Here is a 19,652-nt window from a genome sequence, read left to right as displayed (position 1 = left end):
ATTTCACAATGCCACGTAACAGAGGCCGCCATTGTCAGGCTGGTTATCTACGTGCTACCAGAACTGACTGCCACAACAATAACAGACAAGCGATAGTCTCTGCATAATATTAACGCCATTCTCTGTCGTAACTTTATTATCGGCTGGCCTGCCTACAAATATCGTTGACCCATAGAGAACCGTTCGTAATTACCACGGACACCCGCAATTTCCGCCTCAACCCTTCGTTCCGTTCGAATAAGAATTAATTCGCCGGGAATAAGCCGTTTTATGGGGGAGACCGGCGTTTTCCAATTTTGCAATTTACGTACAAAGTTAGGATTTCTGTCAGGATCTCTTCTCGAGAAATATAATTGTTTGCAATAAACGAGCAGATCTCTTTTATCGATATTTTATAATTTGAATGCTTCTCGTTGTTTGCTTGTGCTCTTTCGTTAAATTATTTCTTCGCCAATAACACGCATGAAAAATTTGATCGATAGAACGACGCAGTCATTTGCTTACGCAAGTGCGTTTTGCAATTTAGTCGAAGAGGCTAACATTGAATACGTGCGACGAATTAAATCACGCATAAACGTATGCGCGCATATTCGCGAATAAACAAGAAATGGAAATAAAAATTTCTTCAATCACGGGGTTTGTTCGAACGAAAGTACGATCGATCGAACGACGAGTTTAAAATGCAATTTACGGACGGCGCACGCGAATCGCCGAGCAGTTAACCTTTGATAATTATCGAACTGAAACGCTTCCGTCGAGAAAAATCCTCTAAATGTCGCTGGCCACTCTCTCCCCCTTTTATCGCAACGTTGCATCAGTGATTACGTGTTGGTCGACCGATTTTTCTCCAATGTGAAGGCAAACTGATTTACAATTAGCCAGGTATTCGCGCAGCATTTTCTTCTTTTATATTACCAGGACAGGTACGAATTAGGAAAATGTGAAAGTAAAGACGTAGTGTAATCACGCGTTTTTGTCGCTATGATTGATATTCTAGCACTCCAGTCGATAAGAGAATTTCGTAAATTATTGTAGAGAATAGAATATATAGGATTGAGAGAAAGTTTGAAATTTTTGCATCGAGAATTTCATGTGAAAGACACATTGTGTTCACCGATCCACTGAATTAAACTTTTAACTCCAATTCCGATTTCGCTTCTTTTTACGTTCCAGAAAAATATTCAGCTGTCTGGAAATTCTTCGTGGAAGCATTATCCACTTTCTATGAAAATTACATTGAATCTATATATATTCTGCACCACAAATTTACAAATAACAGATAATTTCTTACCACGTCGACTCTCTCTCTCTCTCTCTCCGTCTTTGTCAAACGTTGAAATTTAAAGATACGTTTAAAACGAAAATGATCGCGTGCAAACGCATCGAGGGATGGATAATTTCAACAAATACGAAATAATCTGCGCTGAAAACGCGATGGCGCACGTGTGGCCTATAGTATCACAGCGTCGAGCAATTTACCGGTCGGCTCCGGAGGAAAAGGCCTTGCAAATGTCCCTTGCTCTTTTCTAATCATATTAGCATATCTAGGTGAACCGTGGCTCCCAAGAGTGATTGTACAGATAGGCGATACCAGAGGCCATTTCCTTTTATCGTTCTCGTAGACAGAGCGACAAATGCCGCGTAACTGCCACGCGGATATGTGACTGTCGTAAGGGGCTCTCCCACTCGTTTCGCGCCACGTATAACTAGCCTCGGTTTCTGCAGATACAGCGGATCTCGTTCCTGTTTTGCAAGCTGTTGTCGAGATCCGCGATCGATCTAACGATCGTCCGACAGATTAATTCCCTGATTCACAGAAAGAGAATCCTTCAAACGACACAAACGGGTCTGACGACTTCATTTGCCTATTTACTTTCCTGAAATATGGTCAAGATAATTAATGGCGATTTAAGTAACTTGGTATTCATTCCTAGAATTCGTATTAATTCTTCTGCAATAATTCTCGTATAGGATTCGTAAGATGAATTTGTGTGGTAGATTCCTTTTTAGTTTTGAATCGAGTTTGGAGAATTGGTATCCAACAAATAAAATAATCATTTTGGTAATGTTACATAGACAATGGCCTGACCAAGTATTATACTTTCGGTTAAATTAGGATACAACCTTTGAACTTCATATAGGAAAGAAGAAAAACAACCGCGTTGGATACAATGGTATTTAAAATGTGATATTTATTGAACTTTTAGATATGCAGGAAAAATGAATAAAAATAAACATCCCATACAATTTCCAATGTGATATTCGTATAAGGAAAAGAGTTTGAAACTTAAACTCATCTCTTAATGATTCAGCAGTGGAAATGGAGGAAGAAGATTCGTTCATTTGCCGATAATAATCATAAATCACCGACCAAATTTGACAATTACTGAAATAGATCCGCAGCGGGTTACCTAAGAGCCAGTTACCCAACGTAGCTCTCCTCTTCCTACACTTCGCTACTTCATACAGATCGCAGAAACGCGAACCCATTAATTTCCTCTCCGTAGTCGCGAACAGACCCGCGCGGAACGTAAGTTTCCAGGCCGAGCAAACGGCATTAAATTCGCGATTTATCATCCTGAAATCGTATCCTTTCACAAAAGACCTAACCTAAAATTAATCCTCCCATCGGGCCAATTAATCACGACTGGTACGTTTCAATGTAACGCTTCATTGCACGAAAAATTGACGTATCGATGTCCATACGAACCGTACAATGCGTCTCATAACTGCAAAACTACCCTAAAAATTTTCCACTTTTACGCGCTATATATTATACAATCGATTCCCGTGAAAATAATGACTCGTATGGTCGAGAAAGTTTATTATCTTCTCTTGACGCGTTGGCTATCGCGGTGGTCGTAGGTGACGCACGTTCTATTATATTTTGTAAAACAATTGAAATAAAATAAGTTTCATGGACTCAAAATGATCAGTTGTCAGTTATCATTTTGTAGTTACAAAAGTGCAATTTTTCGATGAGATCGTGATTCGAGGACCAGGGCCTGTTCCATTCACTTGCAATTATCTAGAAGAGTATAGTATATTAAGTTGGATTTAATAATTATTAAAATTGAATCGAATAATATGCAAAAATTGAAGGTTTCGAGCGATGTTGCAGTTGCGAGACACGGTGTATTGGACTAAATATACCAGAGAATAAAGAGAATTACGTCAGTAATCGGTAGAACGGCGCCATTTTCGGCGCTCGATTGCGCCATTTTGCGATCATTTATAGGATAAGCGAGAATTTCGGAGGGCACGCGCGTGAGATAATAAAAGGCTCGTTGAGTAAAGCGTCGAGTCACTTTAGAAGGGAGAGAAAAAAACGAAAGAAAAGCGTGTTCCAGCGCGAAAGTACCGAGAAACCGTGACTTTTTGCGCTCGATGTGTTTTATTATGTAACTTGTTCTTTCGATTTACGCGAGAACCGTTTATTTCTTCTCTGCCTTCGACATCTGGCAAGCAGATCGACCGCGGATTCTCTTTCCAGAGGCTGGTTAATTGAAAGATCGCGTATCTGATAGCTCGGACACGCGGCGTAACACGAGAGATGGATTAAATTAAACGATTAACTTGCTAGCTTTCAGCCGTTTCAGAGATTTTCGTACAGAGCGTAATTGAGTTTTATTGATTTTATCGAATTGAAGATTAAAAAGGATAAACAACAGCTGGATTCAGAGATCGAAGGCAAACAGCTATGACTCAGATATTCGCGACAGTTTTTCACAAAACATCCAGAACCCGTCCTAATTAAAAAAGATTTCATTAGGTACAAAAGTCTGTTTATTGTCACGAAAGCTATCACCGTAAAGAACGACTAATTAACAAAAAACTCGGAGCCATAAAACAACAGCTTGCAGTTCACGCAACGAAAAAGCGATTCCCTTCGCTAAAAAACCGGCTTCGATCTGCTTAAATCTCAAACCAACCAGAGCAACACTGTTATAATTATAACACACCAAAAAAGACAACCACAAAAAGTAAACTACTTAGGAGAACGACCAGACGCAAGGAAAAAAGAAATTGCTGACGAAATTTTCTTGGGAACGAGAAGAAAAATTGCGAATAAAAGATTTCGAAGAGGAATAATTTGCGACTAACGATCGAATTTTGAAATCACCACACCCATACCATTATCATGACTACCTTGAACCTTGTTACAATTCTACGTGATTTATAATACCAGGGCGGTTTAATTGACCTTTATATCACGTTATTTCACAAGTAATGTCGCCTCTTATTTTACACCTTCAAGTGCTAAGTTAATGTCAAACGGTAAGTGTCAAAGCTAATAGTTACATAGCAACTAGAAAGAGTACAAAAATATGAAATACAATTAGATGTGTAATTTGCAACAAAAAGTTTTCGAGAAAGTTTGTTGAGACCTTAGACTGGCCGGCTGAGTGAGACAATTTTGCAAGGACTTCGCCTGAGGGCTCACCATATTAGGTCATCCACTTCACGCATTCTAGAGCACCCACGCCACGTTCCACGATCCTAAATCATTGTTATCAATTAATCAACGCGTTTGACAATCCTGTCGTCGTTCGACCCCCGTGGTGAACGAAATCTGAAACGAAAGGACAGTCCTTTCGAACAGCATACATACGTTTCAGATAGTGGACGTAGTTTCTGAACTATTCGCGATTTCTTAACAATACTTACATTTATCCAAACTAAAAAAAAAAGAAAAAAAGCTGAACTAAACAGGTGCAATTTATTTTCTAAATTAAAGATATTGATTGCATTCTAAACATGCAAAGAGAAAGATAACATGAAATAAAGTATTCCTATAAAAGGATGACATATCCGAGGTAATGATACATACGTTCGTGCTCCCCGAAATCCATTTTCTGCATATTCTACATTTTTGTATCCGCGCTAAATATCCCAGAACAAAAAGGTCGAAGAATTTCTACCAATCGTGGCTCATTATTCCCCGAGTACCGATAATAATCTCATAATTTAAGATCGAAATACGTGTTTACCCCTTACTATGCATATTACAAAAGAACAGTCACCTTTCATCGCCTGTTCCAGGTGAACTGACAAAAAAAAAACGAACAAAATTCTTCGCTACCATTAGAGGGAACATATTTAGAATCGACGATTTCACGAAGGACCGTTCTCAGGACTTTTACTCCGGGCTTCCTTTCGTCGGTAGCACGGCAACAAAACGCTCCAGTTTCGATAAAGGGGCGTTGAGCAACCGATAATGACCGCAACCGAGTTGTTAGTATGGCACGGCTACCTGAGAACAATCGTATGCGTGCAATTTTCTGTTGTCTCACAACCGAACGAATCTCCGTGAACAATCATCTAGTACGAAAATATTCTAAACCACTATTGTATAATTTTCACTTTTTATTTTTTAAAACGCTTCAAGTCAAAGTGTTTTTCTTATCTATTATTGATTTAGTTACATGTAATGTAAGAAGAACCTATAACTCTTGTATCGCATATATATAATTTTTCATTTCAGCCCTAAACGTTTCTTTGTCACTGTAAGACGGAATAACATTGACACTATACATATAGTCCCATACAACTTGACAGGAGGAATGGTTGTAAAAGAAGGGATGACTGTAGAACAAGAAAACTGTTATCATAAATTTGTATGGAAGTGTTTTGGAAAACGAATAGAACAAGGGTACTACTCTCCTCATTTTCAACCATCGTAAAAAAAAAGATATTTATTCAAAGATATTATACAAAAGATACAGTCAATTTATTTTTAATATAATTTTTATGCCGTAAGTGAAAAGCTTAATGTACTTAATTAATCCTTAAAAATAGTTTTAATTCAAGTTTGCAGTGTTATTTATATTCGATAAAGTGTAAAATAGCTTTGCACATATTTTTAATAGATATTCATTATTTATAGCGATGCAAATTTTTTCATTAATTTATTTATTTGAGCTAAACCTACCTATCTTTTATATTGATAATAACCTGTAAAATTAATAATTTTTTATGTTATATAGATTTATATTTATTCATAGATTATGAATCATAATAACTGGCTAAACTACTGGATGTTTCACACTCACTTTTCCTGCAGATTTACAGCTAAGAATAAAGTCCAATGCATCATTTATTTTTGGTAATCCAACTGTTAATGAGCAAGCTGGTTTAATTAGACCCTCGTCGATAAATTGCAAGATATCATCCCCTGCTTGTCTAGTTAAAGAAATATAAAATTAAAATGAACTACTTTGAAAAGATTTAAACCTAAGCGCTAAATTGTCCTACAAATTTTGTTAATAATTTTATGAATTAAAAATAGTTCCTATTGTAGCTGATAATTCATAATAATTATCATTTTTATCATAATTCGCCAATGATTTTGAATGGTTCGTTAAAGAACAAAATTTATGGGACATTTTAGTTTAAAGTTATTATACCGATATGACTCAGGCTTCTTCTTCCTATATTGCCTCAAGTTAAATCCACTAACGGAAAAGCCATTCTTTTGCGTATCAGAGTCGCTATTTTCTACAGTTACTGCTGAACCAGCGATTATTACTCTCCCTTTATAATAAAAACTAATATTTAATAAACTGGCCTACTTAATTTAAATAATTAGCGCTATTTCTAAAGTACTTATGTACCTTCGCGGGACAGGTGGTGTAACACAACTGCAAAATTATCATCACGCAACATATCTTTTATGGTAGTCCCATTTTTGTAAATATTAGTAAAACTAGAAATACAACACAGTTTCTAACATTGCTTTTAACTTGGCCTTGCGTGAGAATCATTTCTCCTTAAACTTACCAACTTAACACTTTTTTAAAATATTCACCATCTGCGTCATCAAAGATTTCTGTAATATCATTATCTGCAGCTATCTCTTCTATTTGTTTCAATAATGTTTTATCTTTATATTTAAAAGACGCAAGCACACCTTTTTCTCTAGCAAGAGCTGCCCCATCTTCAGTAGCAGAAACGCTAATTACCTGAATTAATAGTTATTGTAGACAACTACTGACTTAAAATGAGAATTACCTATCCATGTTTGTTTTTGTAGTTTTATTGCCAGAAATCTAACCTGAGCTTTGAATACATTTGTTGCAAGATCAACTGCAGCTAATCCAATGCCACTTAAACCCACGTTAATTAATATCATATCTTCTTCTTGAATGCTAACCTTCCTTTCTAATGCGATTAAAGCTGTAATATAATCATCGAGTAAACCCACTGCATCGACAGATTTCACCTCCGATGGTATTTTCCAGATATCCTACAAGTCTCTGATATAGTGAAATACAAACACAAGCGATTAAGCAAAAGAAACTCGCTTACATTAACATCCGCTATGCACTGTTCTGCTAAACCTCCATAACGGTCTTTGTTAAGAGCAATAACTTTATCCCCAACCTTATAACCTTGTCCTTTAGCTTCTTCCCCAACTTGAATTAATTTTCCAACAAACTCATAACCAAGAACCATGGGCAAAGTTGGTTCAAATGTATACATATTTTTTGTCAATAATGCATCTGATGCATTGAGAGCGCAATACTGAACATCTACAAGAACCTGCCAATACAAAGATGCTACAAGCTTTGCCTTTTAATGAATATTCTATTAATCTATACCAATACAAAAAAATATAAGGCACAAAAAAATATATAAATATAATTTATACATACAAAAAAATATAAGGCACTATATATTCTATATAGAATATTTACAAGAACATTTATAGAATAGTTACAAAAAGAATTAAGATAAAATACTAAATTACTTTTGTTTATTAACTACCCAAACTTTACGATAAAAACTAATATATAATTTGCTAATAATGCTTAGAGATATGATATCATTATTTCTTTCTCAGTTAGAAAGTATAAATGTAGCTTAAATATAGTTCAATCATAATTTACAAATGTAACTCAAAATTGTTTATTATGAAACTATCATACTTAAACCATTTTTTCTGAAATAATATTGACAACAAGAAAAGATTTTATACCTTTTCTTTCTCATTGTGCGTATAAAATTCCCACTCGTTAATTATACAAATAATATTAACATTATGTACATCGTATTGTGAAATATACAAAACATTTTACAATTCAGAATATCACAATCAAATAATCAATTGAATTATTAAAACAGAAAATTGAAAGTACATGAAAATATAATACAGAAATATTTTTATATCTTTGAAAATGTTAATTTTTACATGACAAACTTACTTCATTAGCTTGTAATATTTTAGGAGGATCAACGTTTTCTAAAACGAAGCGCTCGGAAAATTTCTTCAAAACAGCGGCAGATATTCTGCCATGTTCAGAAGCCGGGATGCCACTTTTCGCATTCTCTTCTAGGTTAACAGACTTGTCATTCGCGACAGAACCAAACCTAACAATTTTCGAACGCGTTGACAATTTCTTCAAATGACCGCCACAAAAATCCGCGAAGATTTTTCTCCCTATCACTACCGACATTTTCTATTTTTCTAAGAAAATTCAAATTGTTATTCGAAACGCAATAATAGCACCCACGCAGAACTTTATGAAGTACCAGTGCGCATGCGCGACGCCAATTTACTATCGAATTCTAAAGTTTAAATATCGATGAGGCGCTGAAATCGAACTGAAACGCCTCTGTATCGATATTTTGAATTTTTTATGAAGAAAATTCAAATCTGCAGTTAAATGTCGGCCGTCGCGATTTCAACCACCGTTTCTTCAAAGTGTTGTTTAATAACTGAAAAATTAATGTGATAAAACATTTATAATGTAATAATGTGTGATAATGTGATTTAGTGCTAATGTGTCGTGATTGAATCGTGGAGTGATGACCCTGGACCACATAATTTTCTCGATTTCCAGCTTTCAACTATTTCTAGACCATAATATTTGAAAAAGGTCAGTGATAAAAAATTTCTTCCATTGCATCGCCATTATTCAAGTATGAAATATTATGCGCGTATCTACGCTATCGAATTATTGGACTTTCTTTATTAATTATATTAATTGTTCAATATGTTTCGTATCGTGTGAATTATTGAGTCCTAGTTTAGGTTGTTTGATATATATATTTTATGTATAATAATTTTAGTTGTAGGATAAAGTCAAATTATGAAATGCTTCCTGATATAATCTATCTAGTCCTTTTTTTCTGAAAATAATAATTTTCGTAAACACTGTTGGGCACAGCTTATTTATTATTATAATGAATATTCTGGATGGGTCACCTGTGACTCACACGGTCTGGATTATAGATAACGAAATTCGTATGGTACGAAACGTTAATTCAATATGTCCTCCTTTGAGTTCTGTGTATTTATTATTAGACTGCGGATCTTCATGCACTTATAAATACATGAAATATCTAAAGCAAAGTACTTATTATGATATAGAATAGATAAAACAAATTTTTATCTATGTTCAATTTTTTTAGTTCTATCTTTTTACTGGTTAGTTGTATTTATATAAATTATAGTTAGTTATACATTAGTTATATGTATATAAAAATATGAATTTGCAGAAACATTCGCAGGCTATTTATTATAATATATATATATTTTTTTAGATAGTATAAGGATTTTATATTATGTAATTTTTATACAAAATAATTGAGAGATATAGAATATATGTATAAGAATATGTATAGAATAGAAGTATATGTAATATAATTAATAACTCACCTATCGCCAAATGTATGAAAGATCCAAATTTTGACGAAATTTCCGAGGCTGTTAAAGGAGACTGTTTCAGTGAAAACGTCGTAGAATCCATAGTTAAAAATCTACTATGAAATAGAAGAGAACGCAAATGAATTAAAAGAAAGTAGAAATAGGATAATTTTAACTTAACACATTACTAATTAAAAAATTCTCACTTTTTGCGTTCTTGTATTATAGTACAAAAAAATTACGAATTTACAACAACATAAGAAATGACTAAAATATTCATAAAGTAAATCTTTTCCATTATAAGAATTTTCGTAAATCTTGAAATTTCTAGACTAACAAAAAATTCAATAGAATTACCGAATTCCACGTAAAATAACTAAAAGAGAAAATGAAAAGTTTCGCAATATGACGCAACGTCGCTGCGTTCCGGTAGTATAAAACTGACAAAATCGTAGCGAATAAACAAAAATAATGTATACAAACGCAATTGCCTTTCAAAAAATAGCTGAATTATGATACTTGTTCACCATACCTAATAAACAAAATAACACTTCACACGACGCACTTATTTCGTTTGACTTATTTTCGTTAGTCACTGGATTTAGAAATAGTTTTTAACTGGAATTAGATGAAAAGTTTGGAAATAACGCCAAACTTTAACAGGAAGTATGTAGAAGTGTGTAGCAAAGAGTAGTCACAGGACTGTTGCCCCACTGATGTTCAAAAGGGTAGTGATTTGGTCGATTTTTGTTTCTTCTAACAAAGTCAAGCCTCCCCACCAGGTTTCTAGCACAATTTTTTTATTTTTTCTTTTTCGAGCATCCCCACTAGCCTGGTCATTTGTTATTGCTTTCTCGCTGGAAAATCTTTCTGTTGTCCAAGTTTTCGAAATATAAGTGTACCGGAAACTGCTATGTCTTTACTGTATCAGATGATAATTACTTTGTGAAATTAAAAATGTAGAAAAATCTAATTAAAATTTTTTTTATATTTTAAGGTAGCAAAGAAACATTTTTGTTTCTTCCAATCACATTCCATTTTAAAATTACTTTCTGAGTAACATATTAATTAACTTGACTCCTTGAAATTTAAAGATATTTAAACATTTTATCAAATGGATTTATTACTTGTCTCCAAGTATTCTTTTTAACGAATTATAGTATAGTTTTATTGGTCATGTAAAAAGGGTAGAATGATAGAGCACAAAGCATTTAACTTTATTTATTGAGCTAATAGGTCATTGCAACTGATTCTCCTTTTTCAATTAATATTTTAAATGATTGTTCCATGATGATACCTTATAACAGAGTTCATAGTAATTCAATATCTACAAAGAACTATGAGAATTAAGTGCAACATTTATGCAACGAACAGAAATATATATAAAAGTTTCACTTTACATTTGAATTTTAGTTAATGAATGCTTAAAATAAAAGTAACATAAAAAGCATATAATGTACCTGTATGTTAATCAAGTCGGATTTACAGGAAAGAAAATGGAGTGAAAGATAGGAAGATAGAAACGATGACATTGTAAGTTTGATTAGATTTATTCATTGACAAATATTAAGTCATGCATTAAACAGTATGGCCAGCCGTACTCATATCTATCACAAAAATGTTAGTTCCACTTAAAAACAAATATAGTCATAGATTTAATGATCGGATTAAAAATAATAGGGCGATGACGAGTATGACTAGTACATGATTATAAAAATAGCGAACTCATTTAAACACATCAGGTTAGTTCGAATAAGGACTAAATTAAAGTTAGAGTATGCTTAAGCAGTACGGATCTCACTCACTGTCATCTAGTTAAGTGGATTGAAATAAAAGCAACGAAAAGAAGCAAATACATTTAACATAATATAAGTCACAGCGGATATCCTGCTTAATATCGGTGTTGGTAGAAAAGTTCCTTAAAAAAGATATTCAGAATGCTTATCCATAAACGCAATTATAATAATATCGAATCTACAACAACGATTTATATATTGAATTTAACATACCTAATGACTCTTCATCTTGTAGAAACTAGTTTCAGTATAAAAAATCTCTTAATTTAAGGGCATACGCAATGCAAGCGGTATAAAGCATCATTTAAATACAATAACTTATAAAAATACTTGATAATAGTTAATATACTTTCAAAACAAGAACACTAGACATTCTGTGCATTAAATGAACAAAATGCTAAATACATAAATTAATTGTCGCCAAATAGGTATAATGAGCAATAAATATCACATTGAAAACATTTAGACAAAAGATAAAAAGTGATGCTTCTAGGATTGCGTTTGCCGTTTATACAATCACTATTCTTCACAATCTAATAATATCACTTGATCAGAACCTTGGTACCAATCATTGTTGAGAATTAAAAAATCTACCTACATATTACATACAATAAACAATATACGAACACTTTTGTTCCCCTTCCCAATAAACGTTGTTCAAGTGAAAATGCTGGGTCTTTCGCGTTGGTAGCATAGTTGATAGTATACGAACACATACGTCGACATAATTCGTCTACAAATGTTTTTCTTTTTGTTTTTTTCTTCGTTTTTTCCATTTTTACTCTAAACATATCAAATAGTATACTGTGCATTCACATTCATAATACTGTGAATGAATTTCATCTTACATCCTACGCAGAATATTAGGATATTACTGCATTCTTACTTTATGCGCACTCATTGTTGTTGTTAGGTGTACAAGTTCGTTTTTTAGTACAAAAATTCTATTACAAACGTTAGAAAAAGCTATTGTTACTCTTTCGTTTTCCCACTTCCTTGCTTGCTTAGAAACTGAAAACTTAATCTATGCTTCTGGAATGCTGTATGAATAATACTTCTAATTTGACATCGATGTATATCAAAAGTTGTCACACGTCTAGATTATTACTCGTACGATCGGCGAAAACTCCTTCGTTCGTTCTTGTGCAAAAATTCAGTTCGATGGTTTGGTAGAAATCAGAGGAAGATGTAGCGTGATTTTCTTTCTTTTTAAATAACGATGATGAATGAATTTGCTTAAAGATCATTTCGTAAATTATCTCTTTGTATTGTGCCAATTTTACAAAGTTATTATATATCAATAAATCCCCAATAAATTAGAATTCATTCCCTATGAAACTCTTGCTGAGTTAATAATGACTACGTTTACATTCCTATGTATGTCTTTCGTATAAGTCATCAAAAAATCGTCTTTACCTGATACTTTCATCGTTATTGTATATAAAAACTACTCAAGTTATAACAAAAGGAATAATAATATATTTATGAGTAAAAATGTTATGACAATATATCTATTGAAATAACGTATCTTTTTTTTTTCCTTTTCCAATATTTTGGAAACAAGAGTTAGTTTGAATTTCATAAAAATCCTTCAAATCAATTCTAGAAATATTTGAACTATTATTTAGCGTCTTCTAATGATTTTGCAAGTCTTACGTATATAAATCTGCACCATTTTCTTTTTTCTTTTCCTTACTATAAAGTTTGCAAAAAATTGATCAAATACAAAGAAATCACAAAAATTCCAACTCCGCTCGATTCGATTAATTTTAAACGCGAAATTAAATTAAAGACTAATTAAACTTAAATTCTGTCTAATGATTCGATTGCTTCACCATTTGCGGCTATTTTACACTTTTTTTGTGGGTGATTATAAATGGTTTGCAGAGGTATATGAAGCAATTCCACGATTTCTATAAAATTAGGCTCTGCAACAGAAAGAAGTGAATATTTTAATTACTTGACACTGTAATTGTTTATTGTCATAAAGTATACTCACCGTTTTCCGCTGTAATATATCCGTGTCTAATTAAAAAGTCAAGCGCAACTGGCACCGACGTGGTTTTAAAATGCGAAGACAGTATCCTTTCTAAACATTCGTTAACTGGAAGCAATTCAAAAGTCTCTACCTCTCCATCATTGTTACTTGGTACAAAATCTGGTGGTAGTTCAAGGTCGTATACAAACTCAGTGTTGGGAAACAGACCCCTTTCACTTTCAAAAAACAGAGATACACAGCCGGCACTCTTTAGTTTTGCAATAAGATTATTAGGAATGCTGGCTTCTTCCCCAGCCTCTTTTATAGCAGTTTCATTAATTCCATAGCCAACGCTCAACCCACCACTCACCATGTTATCCCAGTAGCCAGGCCAAGTCTGCTTGTTTGGGCTACGCTTTTGCAACCATATTGATAAACCTTTTACAGGATCCATAACGTATCCATTAATATCAACTCCATATTTGCGAATTCCAAACAAGCCTGTAGAACAGTAATTTTTAAGTAAAGAATTATGTTAAACAAGTCTAGTTAGATAGATAAAGATGTTAGTAAGATTATAATTAGTGTACATACATGTGGCAGACCGGTCCATTTTGAACAGTGGCGGGGTATTGAATTCTGCACGCACTTCATAGCACTCCTCTCTCCATCCTCTTAATGCTATAAACTTCCCACCTGCACGCCATTCTTTCAGAACTTCCTCGACTCTAGCACTTCTCTCTGCATATTCTCTGAATGCTGGATTCAGTTGCACATACTCAGGATGTACTTGGAATACCTATGAAAAATATTTAAGATAGATATGACAAGATTATATAAACATATTAATAGACATATTATCTATTGTAATTCAATATACAGAGTTACCTGTGGATAATTCAACAATTCCTTCATTACATCTGGACGCACAAGGCCAATTTGTTGCCCATCAACAACAAAGGCTCTGCATTCACCTGCGTGAAAACCTAAAAAGTATCGTGAATTATTTCATTAATCCAATTATTGACATTATAGAATAAAATTAGAATTTAGATATAAAATACAAGCAATAAACGAGAGAAATAGAAAATAAAAAAATTAAAACTAAAAATTAAACGTGTTAGTCAATACAAAATCATAATATAGTAACATAATAATCCTATTATAACTTGAACCTAAAAAAAAAAAGAATACCAATAGAATCTCACAATTATTCATCAATATACATTCTATTTACAGATCTGTTTAAATTGTACAAGAAACAGATTATAATATAGATTACCTCATAAAGATATACGATACACATCCTTGGTATCTACTTTGATAAATATGCATATAGCAACAATACTCAAACTATTTATTATGAGAATAGTAGGGAAAATCAAGGATATATATAATGGTAGAAAAAATTATTGTAGCGAGTTTCATGAATATCATTTATGTTCTTCGGGAAAGATAGACACAATTCCTATTAGTTCGCTGAAAATACGTGAAAGAATACACAAGAGACTCGAAATCAATATCTTAGCAGACAGGACGGAAAGCTACGAATTTCTATGCGCTAATCATTACAAAATCGTGCAGGAGGCATACAGAGAGGCGAGGCGCCCTTATACGAAACGATTTCGCTTACCTGACAGGTAGAAGCAGTTGAATTTGTTGGCGAGCTTCAATAAACGTGACATCGGTTTCTTATCACTATCCGTCATTATGTTTCGCTGTCGTTAGCCAGCTGTGACAAAAAATCCTAGCATAGAGTATAGTATATATCAGACGCGAGTCACACGGGATTTCTGCACATCAAGGGGTACAGTCTAGACTGAAATTGCCAACGCGATTCATCCCAACTACTTTTATTTTTTCTTCTGTATTTTTCATAGATTCAGAGATAAGATATTAGATTCTACTTCTTATGTAATTTATAACATACAATATACTTTTATTGCGATAGCAAACAGTAGTTAATAGAGTATATGATTTGTAATTGGTTGAATTGATTTAGAAATTGTACGCAATTTCTTTTTATTGGATATTGAATTTTGTGCACTTTTTAAGGATACAATTTTATATATGCAATTTGTATTTTAAACTTAAATAGAATTATAGTAAAACAAATAATATGATATTAAAATTTGTTATGACACAAAAAAGAAACGAGGAGGTTTATAATTTTTAATATGCACATAAGAGTAATTATTGGGAGGAGTAAAGGGGACATTTTTTAATATTTCATTTTAATTATATTTGAGAACAGTTTAAGAAGCTTGCTTATGGTTTAAGTATCATGCTTGAAACATAACCCTGTATTTCTAATAGATTGCGCTAAAGGCGTGTGGATGCACACTGTGTATTGTGTCAACACTGTAAATTTGTGTATTTATCAAATTTAACATAAAAAATGAAAGTGAAGAAGGTTGTATTGCACACCGAAGAAGCGCAAGCGTCTTCTGAATCGGATTCGGAATACAATTCATCAGACGAAGAAGTAAATACTACTTATACATCAAAATATCTATCATAATTTTTTTCTAACCTTTCTTTTTCTCGTGTATAGTTACAAGAAGCTTATGCGAAGGGTTTGTTGAAACCTGGTTTGAATGTTGTAATTGAAAAACAAAAAAGAGAACACAAAAACAGTGTTGTAAGTATAAAGATGATTAATTCTTAAATGTAACTTAATCGATTAATTTTTTGAAGAAAATGACAAAAATATAATCCTTATAATTGACATTATTCGTAGAACCTTATGAAAAACAAACTAGAGAAATTTAAATTGGAATTGCCATGGATCGAAAGGTTAGACATGGTTAATGCGCCAGCACCTTTAGCACCAGAATTGGCATTACAAATGCAGGAACAGGAAGTAAGGCGTTCTAAACAGTTACAAGGGAATAAGAAGTTACCACAGTACGAACCAACCGAAGATCCTGTTCTGAATGACTTTCGTAGAGAAACAATGTTTCACAGACAAGCACAGGGTGCTGTTATGGATGCAATCGCACGACTGAAAAAGCTCGGTATTCCAACAACCAGACCCGACGATTATTTTGCTGAAATGGCAAAATCAGATACTCATATGCAAAAGGTTAGACAAAATTTAATGAGACAGCAAATAATAGCACAAAGGTCGGAGAAGGTCAGACAACTGAGACAACAGAGGAAAGTAGGAAAGCAAATGCAAATAGAAGCAACTCTGAAAAAGCATGCGGAAAAGAGAAAATTATTAGAGGAGGTTAAAAAATATCGCAAGGGTGTGAGAAAAGACTTAGATTTCTTAGATGACAAAAAGAAACCTCAAGGTAAAGCAGTGAATCAGAAGGTAGCAGCAAAGCGAAAAATGAGGGATGCTAAATATGGTTTTGGTGGGAAGAAACGTGGCAGTAAGAAGAACACAAGGGCAAGCTCTGCGGATGTTTCAGAATATAGAAGGCCTTCGAAGCCAGGGAAAAATTTGAAGAATAAAGGGGGAAAAGAGGGGAAGTCTAAACAGAGATTAGGAAAAAGTCGTAGAACACAGATGAAAGCAAAGAACAGGAGACAATAGGAACGAACTTGATGTAATATGTTTTATACGACTAATTGACCTAAGCCACGTATTTGTAAAATAATAAACTTTTACGTAATAAACGGCTCGAGATACTTTCTATTATTATTTCTTACCTTTTTATCGAAATATTTCTGGGATCTCGTTCAACAGACAGCAATGAACAATTGCAAACTGGCCTCGACAAAAGAATTTTTGTCGCATACGTAACTACGTTCAAACGTATCGAGCGTGAAAGCACTGAAACGTATGCAAAGAAGGGATTACGTAAAGACGTGTAAAGCGAGAAAATCTTTTTCCCTTTTCAGAGATCTTTTTCAAGTTAGGTAGCACACTGTTTCGTGCTCAATCAAACGCGAACAGCCCCGAAGCATCATCGATACCGACGTTCTCGAGCCTGCTATTGCGTTTTATATGTATCCCTAGAATATTTCTATGCGCGCTGGAAAAATATACACCGGCCAAACAGAAACGCCCCGTCGACTATTGTGGTTCTTATCACTCGTACCTTTCACGAACTCCTATATAAAAAGGAATTCTTTCTCATTGTCGATGATAATAGTAGCCGCGAGTGTGTACACGCAACGCAAAGATGTTGTTCCTTCGATTATAGCGATTTCCTTGCTTCATCTTCGAATCCTCGTACTTTTTGTGATTTATTTTTTTATCATATTTTTAGTTTGTCATTCTATTGCTAAAGTTAGATATCATGAAATATTTGAATGAATGAAATCCAATAGGATATTCCAATATAAATAGTATCTCGTTTTTGGAATATTCTTAAAAATTTTATAATAGTTGAATTAGAAAAGGTAATCATTACTTGGAACATATATATTATTATCTGAAAAATCTTTACTGAAAAATTATCTCAGATTAGATTAATCTGATAACGTAAAACAAATATAACGTACATCGAATAGTTTGAGCGTAAAAGTTTCGATTAAGTTTTATCACACGCAAGTACAGAAGAAAAATAACTAAACAAAATGAACGAATGGTACATAAAACAACGGCAGGAGTGGTCGCATGATGGATCGCTTAATCTACAAAGTGACTCTCCAATATTTGGTGCTCGACCCGTTCAATACGTTAATGCCCCATTATGTTATGAAAAATCGCGAAGGATGCGGTCGAATGATAGCGACACGAAACATGTGGATCAGAGTAATCTCCCTATGGTATCGATACCGGCGGAATATTTAACATGTGTCGTCCATTAGACAATCCACTGTATCTACAGGGTTTGTTACATGCATAGGAATGCGATTACACCGCATATTACATGCGCGGCCACGTTTGCACTCGCGTAGAGATACGTATGTACACACGCTCCCCTTTCCTTTAGCGATCGTTGGCTTGATTCGCCACCATACGTAGCTAATGATGATTTAACCTCATCTTCTATTCATGTGTGTACATTTAAAATTCAGAAGCTTATAACAAAAAAAGCTACCCTGATCAAATTTCTAGATAATATCGCATAACAAATGAATTCCCCCCTCCATTCATATAAAATTCGAAAATATATAGTAAAAAAGAAATATGGTAAATTATATTGACTGCGAGTTACTAATCTTACTCAATGAAATAAGAATAATATGAATAATAAACTCATATATGATAGATGTATAATATAAAGATGTATAATTAACATTGTTACTATAGGAATGAATTATCTATTGAATTTTAGTTCAGTTCTATAATAAATATATTCTAAGTTACAAAATGTCTATGCCTATGTCTGGAAACTTTATAGAGATAGAGTAATAATTCAGTTACTCGGACAATGACAGAAAATTATTTGAAAAATCGATCGATTAACTTCTGAAAATGCATGATGACGCGCACATGTGGGATCATCGATGCGATGGATCCTCGAGGATCGATGGGATGGATGGTCAGTGGAATATGGGATAACACGCTTGATTGGGTTCCGAGTGTATACTTGTTATTTGGCGAGTGGAAATACCAGCGATCGAGCCGCATGCATAAGGCTGGGCCATTGGTGTGCAGCCACGTGCACGTGGCCGTGTATATTTTTTACAATAGCCCCGGGTTATTGTATTTAAATCCAGGAGCACTCTCGCGCTGTGTCCTCCGCTTCTGTGTCCGGCGCAGACACGAGAGCCCTGGGAATCCGCTCTCCAGGTAACAGCTGTTTTAGAGGGAGATCCCCATTTTTATTCCCTCCCACGCATTCCTAACAATTACTCAAGTGGTACGCACCGTTCCATAGGTTCTTTCTTCCGTGATTTTCATTCTTAATCCTAGAATAGTATACTATAGGCTCTTTTATGACCCGAACATAGCGATTTCGGTTACCGTGTTGCAAAATAATTCAGCCAATGTATAGTAACATATTTATTCTTCAACGCAGTTCTAAAGCAATAACAAAACAGCTTTAACTCATCTTGCTATTTAACTCATCCAAGCTGAAAAAACGCTTTATTGAAACTATCTTTTTATCCCAATAAAAGGCCCGCAAGTTATTATCTTTCATGAGACAGAGTCGTAATGTTAGAGAGGTTAGGAAACATCGCCGCAAACGAACAGCTTCCTCTATCGGGACCGGCGAATCGTCCAGTTTTCAGACGTACTCGGTTAACGCGATCATGTTCGCGGTATTCGTAGCTGGGATACAGTTAGCATGTACGAATTTCATCGAACAAATTCGCGAGGTTT

General features: G+C 34.0%; 4 protein-coding genes across 6 annotated transcripts in view; 1 reads left to right on the top strand and 3 right to left on the bottom strand.

Moving 5' to 3' along the window:
- LOC117214165 (myb-like protein X) overlaps positions 1-10,538 on the bottom strand; it is a 62,306-nt gene extending 51,768 nt beyond the window's left edge. For 2 of the 3 annotated variants that reach the window (XM_033460015.1, XM_033460016.1), the window contains exons 1-2: positions 10,182-10,538; positions 9,662-9,765 (exon numbers count right to left, since the gene is read on the bottom strand). The gene's annotated coding sequence lies outside the window, so the exon portion shown is untranslated. The remainder of the gene's footprint in view (positions 1-9,661; positions 9,766-10,181) is intronic. The other variant, XM_033460017.1, reaches the window with a different exon arrangement.
- On the bottom strand, positions 5,661-8,540 carry LOC117214167 (quinone oxidoreductase-like protein 2). The gene is made up of 8 exons (XM_033460021.1): positions 8,205-8,540; positions 7,309-7,542; positions 7,055-7,246; positions 6,781-6,962; positions 6,615-6,706; positions 6,408-6,534; positions 6,054-6,183; positions 5,661-5,955 (listed from the first exon to the last, which is right to left on the bottom strand). The coding sequence occupies exons 1-8, from the start codon at positions 8,454-8,456 to the stop codon at positions 5,929-5,931; spliced, it is 1,236 nt and encodes a 411-aa protein (XP_033315912.1). The 5' UTR covers positions 8,457-8,540; the 3' UTR covers positions 5,661-5,928.
- A 645-nt stretch (positions 10,539-11,183) lies between the features above and the next one.
- On the bottom strand, positions 11,184-15,358 carry LOC117214168 (uncharacterized protein YJR142W). Its single transcript, XM_033460022.1, has 5 exons — positions 15,057-15,358; positions 14,312-14,409; positions 14,018-14,222; positions 13,445-13,924; positions 11,184-13,373 (listed from the first exon to the last, which is right to left on the bottom strand). Exons 1-5 carry the CDS (start codon positions 15,130-15,132, stop codon positions 13,249-13,251), a joined length of 984 nt encoding a protein of 327 aa, XP_033315913.1. The 5' UTR covers positions 15,133-15,358; the 3' UTR covers positions 11,184-13,248.
- A 238-nt stretch (positions 15,359-15,596) lies between these two features.
- Positions 15,597-17,075, top strand: LOC117214170 (probable rRNA-processing protein EBP2 homolog). The gene is made up of 3 exons (XM_033460023.1): positions 15,597-15,908; positions 15,978-16,064; positions 16,164-17,075. The coding sequence occupies exons 1-3, from the start codon at positions 15,822-15,824 to the stop codon at positions 16,965-16,967; spliced, it is 978 nt and encodes a 325-aa protein (XP_033315914.1). The 5' UTR covers positions 15,597-15,821; the 3' UTR covers positions 16,968-17,075.
- Positions 17,076-19,652: the final 2,577 nt, after the last annotated feature.

Source organism: Bombus bifarius, unplaced genomic scaffold, assembly GCF_011952205.1.
Source record: "Bombus bifarius isolate JDL3187 unplaced genomic scaffold, Bbif_JDL3187 scf7180000009200, whole genome shotgun sequence".
NCBI lineage: Eukaryota > Metazoa > Arthropoda > Insecta > Hymenoptera > Apidae > Bombus > Bombus bifarius.
This window is presented reverse-complemented; position numbering and strand designations above follow the sequence as displayed.